The sequence below is a fragment of the Dipodomys ordii genome, unplaced genomic scaffold (genome assembly GCF_000151885.1).
Source record: "Dipodomys ordii isolate 6190 unplaced genomic scaffold, Dord_2.0 Scaffold39, whole genome shotgun sequence".
In the NCBI taxonomy this organism is placed as follows: domain Eukaryota; kingdom Metazoa; phylum Chordata; class Mammalia; order Rodentia; family Heteromyidae; genus Dipodomys; species Dipodomys ordii.
In genome coordinates, this window is record NW_012267255.1 from 370,491 (window position 1) to 387,164 (window position 16,674).

At 39.9% G+C, this 16,674-nt stretch overlaps 2 protein-coding genes across 11 annotated transcripts in view; one reads left to right on the plus strand and one right to left on the minus strand.

Moving 5' to 3' along the window:
* Positions 1 to 353, minus strand: part of Fubp1 (far upstream element (FUSE) binding protein 1) — a 31,338-nt gene extending 30,985 nt beyond the window's left edge. For 6 of the 7 annotated variants that reach the window (XM_013018276.1, XM_013018275.1, XM_013018278.1 and 3 more), the window contains exon 1: positions 47 to 268. In XM_013018276.1, the coding sequence (XP_012873730.1) occupies positions 47 to 166 (120 nt within the window). In that variant the 5' untranslated portion in view covers positions 167 to 268. Of the gene's footprint in view, positions 1 to 46 lie in introns of all 7 variants that reach the window. The other variant, XM_013018280.1, reaches the window with a different exon arrangement.
* The window catches only part of Dnajb4 (DnaJ (Hsp40) homolog, subfamily B, member 4), a 51,410-nt gene continuing 35,017 nt past the window's right edge, over positions 282 to 16,674 (plus strand). For 2 of the 4 annotated variants that reach the window (XM_013018284.1, XM_013018285.1), the window contains exon 1: positions 791 to 1,032. The gene's annotated coding sequence lies outside the window, so the exon portion shown is untranslated. Of the gene's footprint in view, positions 336 to 790; positions 1,033 to 2,463; positions 2,482 to 16,674 lie in introns of those variants that run through there. The other 2 variants (XM_013018286.1, XM_013018287.1) reach the window with 2 other exon arrangements.

Consider the following 16,674-nt stretch of genomic DNA (forward strand, 5'->3'; position numbering starts at 1 on the left):
CGATCGCCGGGAGCCCGCGGGAACCCGCCGCGCGGTCCGCACTCACCTGCCGGGCTCGCTGCAACGCATCTTTGAAAGCATCGTTCACGCCGCCGCCGCCGCCGCCCCCGCCGCCGCCGCCAGCCGAGCCGGAGGAGGGTGGAGGCACCGTCGAGTAGTCTGCCATGGTCACACGCCCGTAGCCGCCCGCCGCCCCCTTCGCGGAGATCGCCTTTCTGCTAACTGCTAAGAAAGAAAGAAAATGGCGGCCGTCGAGGATCTATCACATTCTTGCGCGACCATCGTGCCGTAAAGGGGCGGGGAATGGAACACGGAAATCCCGCGAGGTTTCTGAGGTAACCGCGCTGGGGTGGAGGTGGAGACGGGAGTGGAATTGAATAAAAGGGAGGGAAGAAGGGAGAAAAAAAAAAAGGGGCGGGGGTATAGCGGTGTGATGGTTGGACGGGCTTGGAGGAGGGAGGGAGAGAGGGAGGGAGGGAGGGAAGGAGAGGTCAGGAAGGAGGGGCTGGAAGATAAAGAGATATTAAAGAGATAATTAGGAGCAGGGATCGAGGGAGGGACAAAAAAAAAAAGGGGCGGGGGGAGGGGGGGAAGAGGCGAGGCCGAATATCGCGAGGGTTGGGTTAAGATCTCGCGAGAGGACGGCTTCCCCGGGCGCCTCCTCTCCGCGTGTTGTCGGGGTTGGGTTGGGGTGGAGGGGGGGGGTCGGTGAGGTTGGCTAATGGTGTCTTTTGAGTTGGCGGGTGAGGCTGGCGCGGATACGGCGTCCGGGCTTGGGTGGCGGAAAGCTGGCAGAGAACAGGCATCGCTGTTCCTTACCGGTCGCCGCCTCGGGGAGAGAGTGCGGAAGGCTTGTCCGGCAGGGTCCTTTTGTGTACCCGTAGGGCAGGGCTTGACGCCGGCGGGCGTGACGGCCACGCAACAGAGTCTCGAGGGCGCCGCGGCCCGGCCTGAGGGAAGCGCGCCCGGGCGCCGCGTGATGCTCCGGGAAACGTCTGCCTGGCCTAGTGGGAGCCCAGCATGATTTCCAGGGTAGTAAAGTTGCCCCTGTGTTCTACGTGTAGACGGTCGGCGGTGTGGATTTGTCGCCAGCCTGGGCCGCTGTCGGGTCTGGAGCTGCGTGTGTAGTTTTTGTTTGAGCGAAGGTGGGCGAGCCGACCGGAGGAAACTTGCTGGGTGTTAAACGCGGTGGCCTGAGATCGGCGTCGGTCGGACCGGGCCGCAGGACGTCGCCGTCCGCGGGGTTCAAAGCAGCAATCGTTTGCTTGACCAGCAGTGACTTGGTGGCTGGATACCCAAATGGATGGAAGGATTTTTTTTTCCCCCCTCCTGGGTGGCCATTTCTGTTATGTACTGTATTTGCCAAATGATTTCAGACATGTCCTCCCGGGGCCTTTGTAATATAATCGTAATCATAGCAGTTCCAGGGAGGAATTAGGATACTTAGCTTTATTATTCGGCTCATAAGTTAAGTAGATCGTAGTGATTTCCCCCTCCTTTCCCACAAATGCTTTCTATGTAGTTAACAGAGGTAAACATGAGCCTTGCTCACCTTGGAGGATTTTTGTCTCCTGGGAATGAGTCTAAAAAGGCAGTTTACCTATTGCTAGTCGTAGAGGGAACTTCAGTGTTCCTCGTAACCTTTCATGTGCCCGTATGGTCAAGGCCCTATGTAACGCAGCTGTGTAAATGGCATAAGCTTGTACGTACAAAATGGCCCGTGATTTGTCTTGTAATCAACTTACACTATTTCCATCTCTCGCCATCACTTCCAGTGTTTGTAGCAATCCCTTTACATTTTCGTAGAAAAGTAATTTGTTGGATGACATGTAATTATAGCTATATTTACAAAAGCTTAAAAGTTTGAGTGTATTGCTAAACTGACCTTTAAACGGTATTTGGATAAAATGTGCCTAACAATTTATGATCAGCAGTTGAACTTTTGCCTTTTATTAATTAAATTGATAACACTCGTCTCATAACCAGCATGATTTACTACAGAATGATATAATCTGCCCTTAAATAATATGGTATGTTTTTTTCCTAAATATAGATAGAACCTCTATTTCTTTTTTTTTTTTTTGTATATTTTCCTGGAAATAGGAACATTATAGAATAGAAACCATTGAAATAATTCTAGACTAGGATTTCTCAGCCTCAACAGTATTGTTATTTTATTATGCAACTGTGCATTCTAGCATGCTTGGCAGCATCTTTGGGATCTATCCACAAGTGCTAGTAGCATCCTTTTTGTCCTCTACCAGGTAGTTGTGAAAACCAAAACATGACTTCAAACATACGCACCTAGTAACTTCTCATTGAGATTCACTAGTTATCCTTGATTTCTCTCTCTTCAGTCAGACAACAATGTATCTGTTGTTTTTTGTTTGTTTGTGTTTTGTTTTGGTGGTTATGGGTTTTGAAAACTTTGCATTTCCACATCAAGCAGTCAACCAATTGATCCAAGCCTCCAGCCTGCTAGTATGTATCTTGTGCCTGAACTACAGCTTGAACTCAAGGGTCTTAGTGTGGTTGATTTGCTTGTTCAAGACTAGCCATACTTCCAGTCTAGTGTTTTTGTTGGTTAATTGGAAGACTGCTTCAGACTGAGATCCTCAGATCTCAGCCTTCTGAGTAGCTAGAATTAGGGGCATGAGCCACTGTCATCCAGCTAATAATCTTAAATTCCATTACTTTTAAACCACATCCTGACCCAATTTACTGTCATTTCACTCTGGGATTGTTACATCTTCTAGTTTCTGTTTTCTACAGTTTACCTTTCAAGAAAATTTGTATCTAAATGTATATAATATATAAAGTTTCATAAGTAACAAGCCCCCATGTACCCATTGTATAGGAGTATTTTCTAAGGAAAAGAAGCTTGAGTGCCTGTTTTTTTTTATTGTATTACAGTAATCCATTCCCCATACAGAAGCTTAATAATTTTTTGAAAACAAATCAGTTCTTCTCTCATGTATTTCCAATTACACTATAAATCCTACTTTTCAAATGGCCTAACAGCTCCACTTAATCACACCATTGTCTTTCAAGATTTGTCCTCGGCTGTTTTGGTCAACTTTCTATCTAAGGTCTTGCCTCTGATACTTTTTATACTTGCTTATTCCTTGGCCTGTGATGCTTTTATAGGTGTTCTTAAGTATGATGTGTCATATTCAAATACTATCTCCTTAGACCTCTTGCTACTTTCCAATGACTATCTGATTACCATTTTTGCTTTATAGCATTCACATGGAATTGTTTTGTGTTCTCCATGTTTCCATTTTTATGTCCCTCTTCCATTAAGAATATAAGCTGGAGGGGCTGGGAAGGTGGCTCAGTGGTAGAGCGCTTGCCTTGCATGCCTGAGGCCCTGGGTTCGATTCCTCAGCACCACATAAAAAAAAGCCGGAAGTGGCGCTGTGGCTCAAGGGGTAGAGCGCTAGCCTTGAGCTGAAGAGCTGAGGACAGCGCCCAGGCCCAGAGTTCAGGCCCCACGACCGGACCCCCCCAAAAAAAATATATAAGCTGGAGAGCAGGGACTTTGTCTCTACCATATCAGTATACCTAGAACTCTGGGTATTTATTCTAGCCTGCATAGTCTTGGAACTATGTTGTGAAAGAATTAATGTTTAAGAAAAACCCAAAACACTAGCTTTAAATTGTGGTTGGTTTTTGCCAGGCGCTGGTAGCTCATTCGTGTAATCCTAGCTACTCAGGAGCCTGAGATCTAAGGATCATGGTTCAAAGCCAACTTGGGCAGGAAAGTCCGTGAGACTCTTACCTCCAATTAACCACTGGAAAACCAGAAGTGGCGCTGTGGCTCAAGTGGTAGAGCACTCACCTGGAGCTGAAGAGCTCAGGGAAAGTGTTCAGGCCCAGAGTTCAAGCCCGATGACCGACCCACCAAAAAAAAAAAAGTGTGTGTGTGTATTTAGTTGGATTTAACTTTGGGCTTGGGCCTTGTCTTAGATTTCTATCCCTGTAGAGATCATTACCTGCCTTGGGATCCAATGATTTGAGCTCTTCAGAAATTATAAAGTGCTGTTCAAGTAGACATTTCTATGTACAAGAAAGGATAATCTGTGTAATACATTCTCAACAGCTATATTCAAATAGTTTTAGTACAATTCAGAATCCTTTAGCATCAATTATGGAAAACTAATGATGACTTTCTTAAGCTAAATATATTTTCTGAATTCACATATTTGTACTCTGCTGATTCTTCTAAATTTATTAAATCTGATGATTATCAGATTTTTTTCTTGACTAAGTATTATTTTCAATGTAAATCTCTTAAAAGGCATATCATAGCTGATAATCTAGAATTGATGAATTATGCTCTGAGAGATTAGCTAACTAGCCAGCTGATTTTTTTTTTTTTTTGGTCGATTGTGGGGCCTGAACTCTGGGCCTGGGTGCTGCCCCTTAGCTCTTCAGCTCAAGGCTAGCGCTCTACCACTTGAGCCATACCACCACTTCTGGCTTTTTTCTGCTTATGTGATGCTGAGGAATTGAACCCAAGGCCTCATGCATGCAAGGCAAGCACTCTACCACTGAGCCACCTTCCTGGCCCCTGATATTTTTTTATAGTTACACCTATTAAAGAACTTTTAGGAATTGAAGACATTGGTAATACACTTGCCTAGTATGCACAAGGTCCTGAGTTCAATCCCTAGCACTGTATATAATTTTGAGTAAGAAAATAAAAAAATAACAGGGTAAATTTTTATAGCTATCTTCCTGTTACGATTACTTCATTTTTTAATATAAAAAAGTTTTTCCTACTTGAATATTATCAGTTCTTTTATCACATTTATCTTATAACTCCTTAAGTCATTTTTTTAGGATAAGAAATAGAACTCGGTGGAAGAACATTTTGTCTAACATGGTACAAGGGCCTATGTTGCATCTCTGGTACCACACGTGTAATTGTGTGTATGTGTGTGTACACATGTGTGTAAAACCTAACCTATTCCAGTGATCTTAGTGGTTGTCTGCATTGTCTACCTTAGCAACAGAGAGCTTTTTTTTTTTTTTTAAAAAAAAAAAAAGCTTTGAAGGTAGGACCTAGGCTCCGGGGCTCATGTTGTAATCCTCGCTACTTAGCCTGAGATCCTGAGGGATAGCAATTCAAGGCTAACCTGGGCAAAGTTCACGCTACTCCATCCCCCTTAGCAGCAAGAAAATAGGACTGGAGCTGTAGCTCTAGTGGTAGATTGCCAGCTTATCAAGCAAGCCAACTAGTGTGATGCCCTGAGTTTAAACCCTAATAACACGCCCCCCCCCAAGAATTAAAAATGCAGGAAGGTGCTAGAAGTGTATTTCCGTAGTAGAGTGCTTAGCCTGTCCGTACAAGACCCTGAGTTTAATCCCTAGCACTGGAAGGAAAAAGAAGAAGAAGGGTTAGTCACAAGCTCTATTCTCTCTATTGGTCTGTATTAGAATCTTTTTTTTTTTGGTTATGGGGGCTGAACTCGGCCTGGATGCTACCCCTGAGCTCTTCAGCTCAAGGCTAGCACTCTACCACTTGAGCCGCAGCACCACTTCCAGCTTTTCTGCGTATGTGTTACTGAGGAATCGAACCCAGGGCCTCATTCATTCAAGGTAAGAACTCTACCACTGAGCCACCTTCCCAGCCCTTGTATTAGTATCTTTTTTTGGGGGGCTGGGGTCCTGACCTGGGGCCTGAACTCTGGGCCTGGGCGCTGTCCCTCAGCTCTTCAGCTCAAAGCTAACGCTCTACCACTTGAGCCACAGTGCCACTTCTGGCTTTTTTTTTCTTTGTGGTGCTGAGGAATCGAACCCAGGGCCTCATGCATGCAAGGCAAGCGCTCTACCACTGAGCCATCTTTCCAGCCCTTGTATTAGAATCTTTAATGAAGGCTTCCTAGGTTAATCCTGAAATACAGACCACCATTCAGAGCCTAGGTGTACACTTACGTTATACCATCATTTTAGAAGTAGAAGCATGAGAATCAGAGGTTTGAGACCAAATTCTTTTGTAGTGAGCTTCTTTTACAAACCAAACAACAGTAACAAAAATACCCAACAAAACTGTGGAGATGCCGGGCGCTGGTGGCTCACACCTGTAATCCTAGCTACTCAGGAGGCTGAGATCTGAGGATCGCGGTTCAAAGCCAGCCCGGGCAGGAGAGACCGTGAGACTCCTATCTCCAATAAATCACCAGAAAACCGGAAGTGGCGCTGTAGCTCAAGTGGTAGAGCGCTCGCCTTGAGCTGAAGAGCTGAGGGACAGCGCCCAGGCCCAGAGTTCAAGCCCCACGCCGACCAAAAAAAAAAAAAAAAAACTGTGGAGATATAACTACTCTAGAAAACTGTCAGATTTTTGCTTAATTAAATGAGAGAATAGATGTGGGGAGAGTGATGGAAAGACTAACACTGATCCAGATTGACATGTTGAATTGAAACCCTTTTGTACAACTACTTAAAGGTAATTTAAGAATTAACAATAATTAAATGGAGGCTGGAGGTATAGCTCAGTAGTAGAGCACTTGGCAAGTATGTTTGAGGCTGTAGGTTCAGTTTGTATCACTTCTGATAATAATGCATACATATTTGTATATGTACACAGTAAATGTGAAGACATTACATTCTGTGGCTTTTGCATCCTTGGTTCTTATATCAGAAACCACAAACTAACCTCTAGGAATTTCCATGAAACGATACTAATATGGCTTCTGTTCCTCCTTAACCAGTCAACATTTTCTTTTCCTTCTGTGTTAATCCTGTGGAAGCCACTCTCAACTCTTTCAGTTTAGAAGTAATTTATGAAATGAATTTATGAATCACTGCTCAAATAACACACATTCTGTGTGTGTGTGTGTGTATATATATATATGTATATATATATATGTATTATTATCATTTTGGTGGTATAGGAGGTTGAACTTGGAATTTGCTTAGGCAGACCCTATACCACTGGAGGGCTGCCCCTAGTATGCCTTTGTTCTTTTTCTTTTTCAATTTGGTACTGGAGCTTAAACTCTAGGACTTGTGCTTTTGTTTGGCTTTTTCATCCAATGCTGGCCCTCTACCGTTTGTGCTACACCTCTGCTTCCAGCTTTTTGCTTATTAAATGGAGATGAGTCTCACTGATTTTTGTCTGCTCTGGCTGGCTCTGAACCATTATCCTCAGATCTCAGCATCCTGAGTAGCTAGGTTTATAGGCATGAGCCTCTGGCACCTGACTTTCTTACTTTTTGAATATGTATATATGCCCCAGTTACCCTGGAACAGGATCCACCTATTTATTGTTCCGGAGTAGCTAGGATGATAAATGCACACCACTACATCCAGCTGTTGATTGAGATGGGTTCTTGAGTATATGTCCAGGGTGACTTGGAGCTACAGTCCTCCCAGTCTTAGCTTCCTAGATTGACAGATACATTCCATATATGGTAGAGATGGGGAAAGTGTGTTCTGTGAACTTTTTGCCTGGTCTGGTCACAAATCAGGAACCTCCTAATTCCTGTCCCTCCTGAGTAGGGAAGCTTACAAGTGTGAGCCACTGGCAACCAGAACTAAAATTTTAAGTCGCCAAAGCTGTTTTGTATTTTTTTTTTCCTCCAGTGTTGGGGATCAAAATCCAAGTCCTCCTACACACTAAGCAAGAGTCCTGCCACTGAGCTACATGCCCAAATATGTTAAATTTTTTATTTTAACAAGACCCTTTCAAGTGTTTATAACCAAGGCTGTGACAGTGGTTGTTTTTTCAAGAACTGTCAATATATAGATATTTGAGCTCTTCTGAACAGTATTTTGAGGAATCTGCCCCCTTTAAAAAAAATGAACTATATAGTTTTATGTTTTCAAAGTTTGAAAAAGCTTCTTTTGTACAAAAAGCTCTAAGTGTTGCTTACTGGCTAGATTATAGTAAGTCTTCTGAACACATAGATCTTGTCCTCATCTTTCCCTGCTCTTCTGTTAAAAGAGGACTGCTCCAGGCAAAAGGCCCTGAGTTCCAACCCTAATAATTCCAAAAATATAAATAAAAAATAGCAATTAAGCAAATGAATAAATAAAAGAGGGCTGCTTTATGACTGTTTCCCAGTATTGTTTAATATTTTTATGTTAGTAAAAGCTTAATATGGGAGCTGAGAATGTAGCTCAGTAGTAGAATGTTTGCCCAGCATGCATGAAGTCCTGGGTTTGATCCTTACCACCACAAAACTAAAGAACTTCCAGTTGATTGAGAAAAAATTTGTTTTAAAATATGCTTAATTAAGCTTCATGTTGGTGGGGCGGCTTAGGCCTGTAATTTAAGATACTTTGGAGGTTGACATCTGAAGGGTCAAAGCTTGATATCAGCTATTTCAAGCTTTTTTATTTTTGGTGGTATGGGGTTTGAACTCAGAGCCTTGCATTTGGGCCTACTTGCTCAGGAGTGATGTCTCCATCTCTGCATTTCCCTGATTATTTTAGAGTCTCACAGATTTATATGCCCAGTCTGGCTCTAAAACCATGATCCTCAGATTTCAGCCTCTTAAGTAGCTAGGATTACAGGCATGAGCCACCAGCATTGGTCCCTTTTATGTTGCTTCATGTAAGCTGATAGTCTTGTTTCAGTTTTAAAATACATTTGAAGGGCCATGTACTTGAGAGGAAAAATGAGTTAAATCTTTTAGACAAAACATCTGGATTTTCTATGATTTATCAGTAATTTATGCTACATTGTCTAATTGTAGCAACTAAAGATACAGAAATAACTTTTCATGATGGTAGTGTTTGTTTTTATTTTATTTTTTATTTTATTTTATTTTTTTGGATCTGGTCATGGGGCCTGAACTCTGGGCCTGGGCACTGTCCCTTAGCTCTTCAGCTCAACGCTAGCACTCTACCTACCACTTGAGCCACAGTGCCACTTCCAGCTTTTTTTTTTTTTTCTGCTTATGTGGTGCTGAGGAATCGAACCCAGGGCCTCATGAATGCAAGGCAAGCACTCTACCACTAAGCCAACTTCCCAGCCCTGTTTTTATTTTTATCTCAGAACACTGCCCAGGCTCCTAAAGCCCCAGACCGACACCTCCCCCCCTCCCAAAAAAAAATGTGGAGCTCAACATGAACTCCTTTTATATCAGACAGCTGGTGGGATGTGGGATATGAACCTTGGAGTGGACCCTGAGCTCTTTTGCTCATGGCTCGGGCTCTAATGCTTTGAGACACTTCCGGTTTTCTGATGGATAATTGGAGATAAGGGTGGGGAGAGGAGGAGAAGAGGGGGAGGGTTGTGTCTCACAGACTTTTCTGCTCGGGCTGCCTTTGAACCAGGATCCTCAGATCTCAACCTCCGGTTGAACTAAGGTTACAGGCTGAGCCTGGCTTAACTTGTACTTTGATCCTTTAAAACTTTGTTTGCTCCTTAACTATGTACTTCTATATAAAGATCAAATGATTTTCATTGGGGATTGCAGATTTAGCTCAGTGGAAAAAACACTTGCCTAGCAAGTTCAAGTCTCTGAATTTGGTCCTCAGCACTAAAAAAAAAAAAAAAAAAAGATTTTCAATGAAGCTTAAATGATATACCTTTTTTTTTTTTTTTTTCAGTTGTGGGGCTTGAACTCAGGGCCTGGGTGCTGCTGTTGAACCACTTTGTACTTAAGGATAGAGCTCTACCACTTGAGCCACTTGTTTTTGAGTGGTTAATTGGAGGTAAGAGTCTCACCTTGTTGACTTTACTGCCCTGGCTGGCTACCAGGGGCAATTCTCAGATCTCAGTCTCCTGAGTAGCTAGGATTACTGGTGTGAGCCCCAGCATTGGCTAAATGATGCACTCCCTCTCTCTCACTTTGGAATTAATATGTCTGGCATATAATACTACTTTTCATTTATTCAATCTCATTAAAATGTTGAGCATTGTGCTAGGTGCTGAAGATACATTAGTAAACAATAAATATCTGATCTTCATGGAGCATTATGTTCTACTCTGTGAATGCTGAATGAAATCAGGAGTTACTGCATACAAACTAACAAACATTAGTTTATTAGACAATAGATTAAAAAAGAGGAATGGGAAAAGCTTAATGGTCAGATAGATCATTTATTAACTATTTCTTAGTTTCCTATTTGAAATAACTTGATGAATGATGGCCATTGTCATCCTGGTTGTCATTCTAATACTTGTGTTCTGTTACGAACCTGGAGTAAAGGCTTCAGGTTGCTGAGTAAGTCACAAAGAGGGACTTCCATTTTAGCTCCTATAGCACTGAGTGCCTCTAGTGCTGGCCCCAAATTACATCATGGTTGTTTGTTTATTGCCCTTCACTCTTGAATATGAACTCCTTAGGACATCATGTCTATTTTAGTCATCACTTATTCCAAGCCACATAGTATATGTTATTAAGGATTTAGTGCATTAATCCTTGACCAGTCAAAATACAATGTTGGTAAGACCACAGACTGCATTTAGCTAGCTTTATCCACCCAAGAAAACTTCTTTACTATTTAGCTTGTTTACCAAGTACTATCGTGGTTTTTTCCTCTCTTTAAGATTTCATTTTTATAAAAGTCTTGTTTCTTCTAATCTTAACTCTTTGTCATTTCACTTGTTTTGTTTTTTGTTTTTGGCCAGTCCTGAGACTTGAACTCTAGACCTGGGCACTGTCCTCGAGCTTCTTTTGCTCAAAGCTAGCACTTTACCACTTGAACCGCAGTGCCACTTCTGGCTTTTTCTGTGTATGTGGTACTGAGGAATCAAACCCAGGGCTTCATGCATGCAAGGCAAGCACTCTCCCACTAAGCTACATACCCAGCCCACTTCACTAGTTCTTAACTCCTGCTCCTTTCTGCATTTCAATTGTGTCTACTCTTAATTCACAGCTATCTATTGGTTCAGATAGTCTAGAGATTGGTGAATTTTAATTCATCATTATTTTAAAGACCTTGGCAAGTTGTTTTTCCTTTTTGGTGTCTGTTTGCTCTTGACAACTTAAGCATTGTTATACAAATTAAATGAGATTACTCTATCCATGTGTTTAACCACAAGAATTGAAAACCATTACATAATAAGAAAATACCCATGCATCTTTTTTTTTAATTGTGAAAATACCATACAGAGGGTTACAATTATATGTGCAAAGTCCCATGCATCTTAAGCTTTCTATTTACAGTGTTGAATCCCCCATCTTCCTCCCTATTGGTTCTCTATTTTAGTAAATTACAATTATCTTGTCTGTTTGCTGAAACTGAATGACCTTGGTGTCATTATTGATTTCTGTCATGTACTACATCTGAATCTTCAGGAAATTCTGACAACTATCTGTAGTTTTCAAACATAAAGCTAGCAATTGACCATTTCTCATTTCCTCCATTGCTACATTATGGTCTAAACCACCTTTCCCACCAACTTTCCCCACATTATTCTTAATATTGAAGCCAAACTCCATAAAATTCTTCTGCATAAAATTCTTTATTTTCCCTTTAGAATTCTTTCTTCTGCATAAAATTCTTTATTTTCCCTCAGAATGCAAGTTAAAAAGTGTTTAGTGACCCTAGAGGGTTGTACATTGTCCAGCATTCTGATCCAGCTGTACTAGCCATCTTGCAGTTATCAAGGGAGAGTGGAATTCACTCATTTCCGGGCTTTTGAAAATTTGACTTTTTTTTTTTCTATTTGATCTGGTTTTCCCCACTTCATTTTCTCTGTGAAGATATTTCTGACTACCCCATCTAAATCCTATTTCCTTGTCTTATTTTTCTTAGATTCTGTCACCATCCAACACAATTAACTAAGAGAAAAATTTAAATTTTACTTGCCTTACTCTAGAATACAACAAGCGTGAGGCATGGATTTATATTTATACTATATCCCAGAATCTAGAAAGGGGTGAGGTGCTGGTGCCTCAAAAGTATATAATCTTAGGTACTCTGGAAGCTGAGACCTGAGGATCGCATTCAAAGTCAGCCCAGGCAGAAAAGTCTGTGAAATACTTACCTCCAGTTAACCATCAAGAAGCAGGAAGTTGGGGGCTGGGAAGGTGGCTCAGTGGTAGAGCGCTTGCCTTGCATGCATGAGGCCCTGGGTTTGATTCCTCAGCACCACATAAGCAAAAAGAAAAAAGCCAGAAGTGGTGCTGTGGCTCAAGTGGTAGAGCGCTAGCCTTGAGCTGAAGAGCTGAGGGACAGTGCCCAGGGCCAACAGTTCAGGCCCCACAACCAGACCCAAAAACAAAACAAAACAAAAAGAAGCAGGAATTTGAAGTGTAGCTCAAGTGGTAGATAGTATTGCCTTGAGCTAAAAAGCAAAGTGAGAGAGAGAGGTCCTTAGTTCAAGCCCCAGTATTGGCACAAAAACAACTAGAAGAACCTATAAAGGTGTACCTGATATATAGTATAATAAAATAATTAAGATATTCGTGAAGAAATAAATAAGAATCATGTTATTTCAGCTGCGTCCACGTGAAAGTTAGTAATTCTTTACTTCTCAGTTTCTTTTGTACTTCCTATAATTGCTTTGTCACACTGTCACCATTCTTATCAAACACCCTATGTTCACTTTTTTTTGTTTTTGGTAAGACAAAATTGACAGCGTCTATATACTTGGAATTTATCATCCTCTTGCCTTCAATGTTATAAATATATATCTTGATTTCCTTTTGCTCTTCTCAACTCCTACTCTTGGCATCAAGGTTTGTCTTTATGATATCACTTCAGCAATTATTTTATGTAGGTATATGTAATATATTTACTTATTTCTAGAGTTCATTCCTCTATTCCTGAAAGAAATTTAAGATAACTGATAGCTAGAAAGAAAATAGGAATGATTGGTTTACCTAGTTGGTCTCTAGTGACTTACTCTCTATTATCTTCTCTTGATTGATAGGTTTCTTAAATGCTGATCATCTCAAAGTTCTCCATTAATTCTTTTCCAAAATAATTTCTTTGCTTTAAAATACCACTTGTATTATGATCCTTTCTAAACCTTTTATCTCCAGCTGAGATTTCTAAGTTCCACTTTAGAATTTTTGTACCATAGACTTCTTCATCTGTATTTAATTCAATTGAATATTATTTGGGGGGAGGTTAAAAATGTAAAAATATGGTCTCAAATTTAATTGGGAGACTTAGCCAGAGAAACAGGTAATACTGAGACATGCAGACAATATATATACATATATTTATTATATATATGATTATTATATGTTACATACACATATATATTATATATACTTCTAAAACAAAATGGACATATGTGTATGTATATATATGGTGTGTGCGTGTGTGTGCACGTGCATGCATGTGTGTACATGTGCATGCGTGTGTGTACCACACATGCAAGTACTTGGGCTTGAATGCAGGGCCAGAGTGTTGCCCTTTAACTTTTTAGGCTCAAGACCACTGCTCTACCACTTGAGCCATAGATTTGCTTCAGGCTTTTTGGTGGTTAGAGGTAAAAGTCTCTTGCATTTGTTTGCCTGGCCTGGCTTTGAATTGTGATCCTCAGATCTTAGCCTCCTGAGGAGCTAGGATTACAGGCATGAGCCATCACCAAACTACCAAGCAATATTCTTTCCTAATAGAAGTAGGTGAAGGGGTATTAATAGACCCATAGGTATATTCATAATGCTTAAGATTCCTTCCAAACATGTTATTCCTATATTTATTACTTTGATTTGTAACACAGCTGTGCATACCTTTGTTAATTAAGAAATCCGAAATCCTAATTTGTATATATCCAGTCGGTTGGCAGTTTTACAGATTGTTACTTACTAAAATTTTCCTATTTATTTCTTTGTATCATAGTCATCTTACTCTATCTTTGGTTCATTTACTCAGTAACAGTCATTGAGTAGCAGTGTGTTTACTATAAAGATCAGGTTCCATTGGATCTAGGAAAGGAAAAAGGGGGGATAAAATAGGAACTCTTCTGAAGGTCACAGCTCAGTGGGTGGGGCATAGACAACTATGGAGAATAATAAATGATAGAGAAAATAAAATGATGGAGAAAAGTATGGATCCAAGAGAACCTGAGTCAAGATGGGAAACAGCACAGCTAGACAGTGTGTTTCAAAGCATAAGTAAGCTAGATGAAGGATTCCTAGAATAGAGAAGAGGATAAAGTACTTATGTAAATATAACCTTGTTGCTTTAACAATAACAAATGTTACTTCAAAGACAAGACATTTAGTACCTGATTTTTGTTATTGTTTTGTTTGTAGTAGATTTGGTGAGAATTGTTTGTAGAGGATTGATGGACACATGGTCTTGTGTTTGCTAAGCAGATGCCCCCCAGACCTCTTGAATTCTTAATATTACTATTGCCCTGAAACAAAAGTTTAACTGATCATAGTTAATTTAAAAGACTTACAGTAATGGCACATAGCTATATAATAGATCTTTGTTTCTTGTCAGTTCTATATTTATGAATTTGCCTACTCATGAAGATTTATTTTTGCCTCCAAATTGATACTGAAGGTGATCTGGGGTCATTTGCAGATATACATGTTTATAGTAGCAATTTGAATCTTACAAACCCACTGAGGGTGAATAAGGTAGGAGTTAGCATTCTTGTATCAGCTTTTTTATGGTAAACAGATTTCTTTTTCATAGTTTATTTAATGACACATTATTTTGTGTGTGTGTATGCTTTTCTGGGTGATTTCACTGTTTAAAATGGACTCCTAGCAAAGTGCAGGGCATTATCTAGTTATTCCTCCATATAAGCAGGTTGTAGTGTGACTTGTAAAAATGCTGTACATCAGATATTCATGTTTAGGTATGAGTTGTAATACTGTTAGCCATAAGTTAATATCAGTAAATCAATAATATATCTTTAAACGGAAATACATAAAAGGTTAAGTATTGATTGGTTTATAAAAAATATGATCAGAAGCTGGCAGGAACTTAACTTTGCATTTTTCTTAGAGTTAGTGATTCAGAATTTGCTAATTCAGCATCCACAGCAATTTAATGGAATATAAATAACAAGAAGGGCAATAATGAGAATTGACTACTGTCAGGCTTTATTTGATTTGGGAAAATGGCCAACATAATTTATGACCAGGACTAATGAATGAGCAAAATAGTCTTTCTTTGTTTTTTTATAATCTATTTACTACTTTTTGATAAATATCTCACCTTATCACCCAAATAATATATCCCCCTTTACCCAAGTTGAGGATCAGTCTACACATTTTATTTTCTGGGTAAAATTAAAATAAAAACTAGAGTTTTAAAATTTTTTGTCAGATGTAATAAAATTGTATTAATACTTTTTTTAGTTGCCCTTTCCCACCATCAAATATACTTTGTATAAAGCAGGAGGCAGTAAATATTTCCTGTTAAGGAACAAGACTGTAAATATTTAATACTTTGTAGGACATGCAGTGCCTGTTGCAACTACTCAAATCTATCCCTATCTGGTGAAAGCAACCATAGGCAATAAGTATTATTTTATATTACTTTTCATGTAAACCTCTTGAGGGCAGGGACTGTGTCTTTACATTCTTATTCTTCATGACTCAAGCAGTAGTATGACATGTAAGTCTCCATAAATTTTACCTTGATGTATTAACTTTAAAAATATTAAAAACTCAGGCTGGGAATGTGGTTTAGTGATAGAGTGCTTACCTAACATGCATGAAGCCCTGGATTTGATTCCTCAGTACCACATAAAGAGAAAAAGCCGGATATGGCACTGTGGCTCAAGTGGTAGAGCTCTAGCCTTGAGCAAAAAGAGCTCGGGGACAGTGCCAAGGCCTCTGAGTTCAAATCTCAGGACTGGCAAAAAAAATATTAAAAACTCACAACTCATCCACTTAAAATTAAACTTCACGCCTATATATATCTATTCATTATATAGTCTAATCTATGAATGTTTTAGGCATTCAGTAATCTTGGCTCTTTGTATTTGAAATGAGGCAGTCAGTGGCCTAGTTTTATAGTAATTAATGAATACTATGGAATATGTTGGCTAATTTTTATAAACTACTTATTTTTGGTAGCTGCTAATTAAATGTTTGAATCCTGTTTAAACCTTCTTGGCGGCAGCAATTTATTTATTTATTTTTTCCCACTCCTGGAGCTTGAACTATGTGCCTGGGCACTGTCCCTGAGCTGCTTTTGCCCAAGGCTAGCACTCTACCACTTGAGCCACAAAGCCACTTCTAGTCTTTTCTGTGTATGTGGTACTGAGGAATCGATCCCAGGGCTTCATGCATACAAGGCAAACATTGTACCACTAAGCCACATTCCGAGCCCAGAAGCAGCAATTTAATTGTGTCTTCCTAGATAAAACCTAAAGATAATTTGTAGTTAAAATATGGTACTGACTTAAATGGAAAGAAATGTTTATAGTTACAAACAATAGGAGAGCTAAACAAATATGCTAAATAGTAGTGTATCTTCTCTTCCTCCCTTACCTCTTGTACTATTTTTTTTTCTTTGTAATACTTGTCTTAGGAGCTTCATGTTTCATTTAGGCCAAATACTCCTTTCTTTCTGACTGACCAGTTAAGATATTTTCTTTTTAAACGTATGAGGAAAAAAAACTTTAAAAGAGCATAATGAAAATCGCAAATTTCTCATTTCCCTGTGTTTCTTTTCTCTGAACGTTTCTTTACTTTGAAAGTATATGCGAACTGAACACATGTGAATAGCGCTATTTCCACAACTTTAAAAATTTTTTTTTTTGCTCTGGTCGTGGGGCCTGAACTCTGA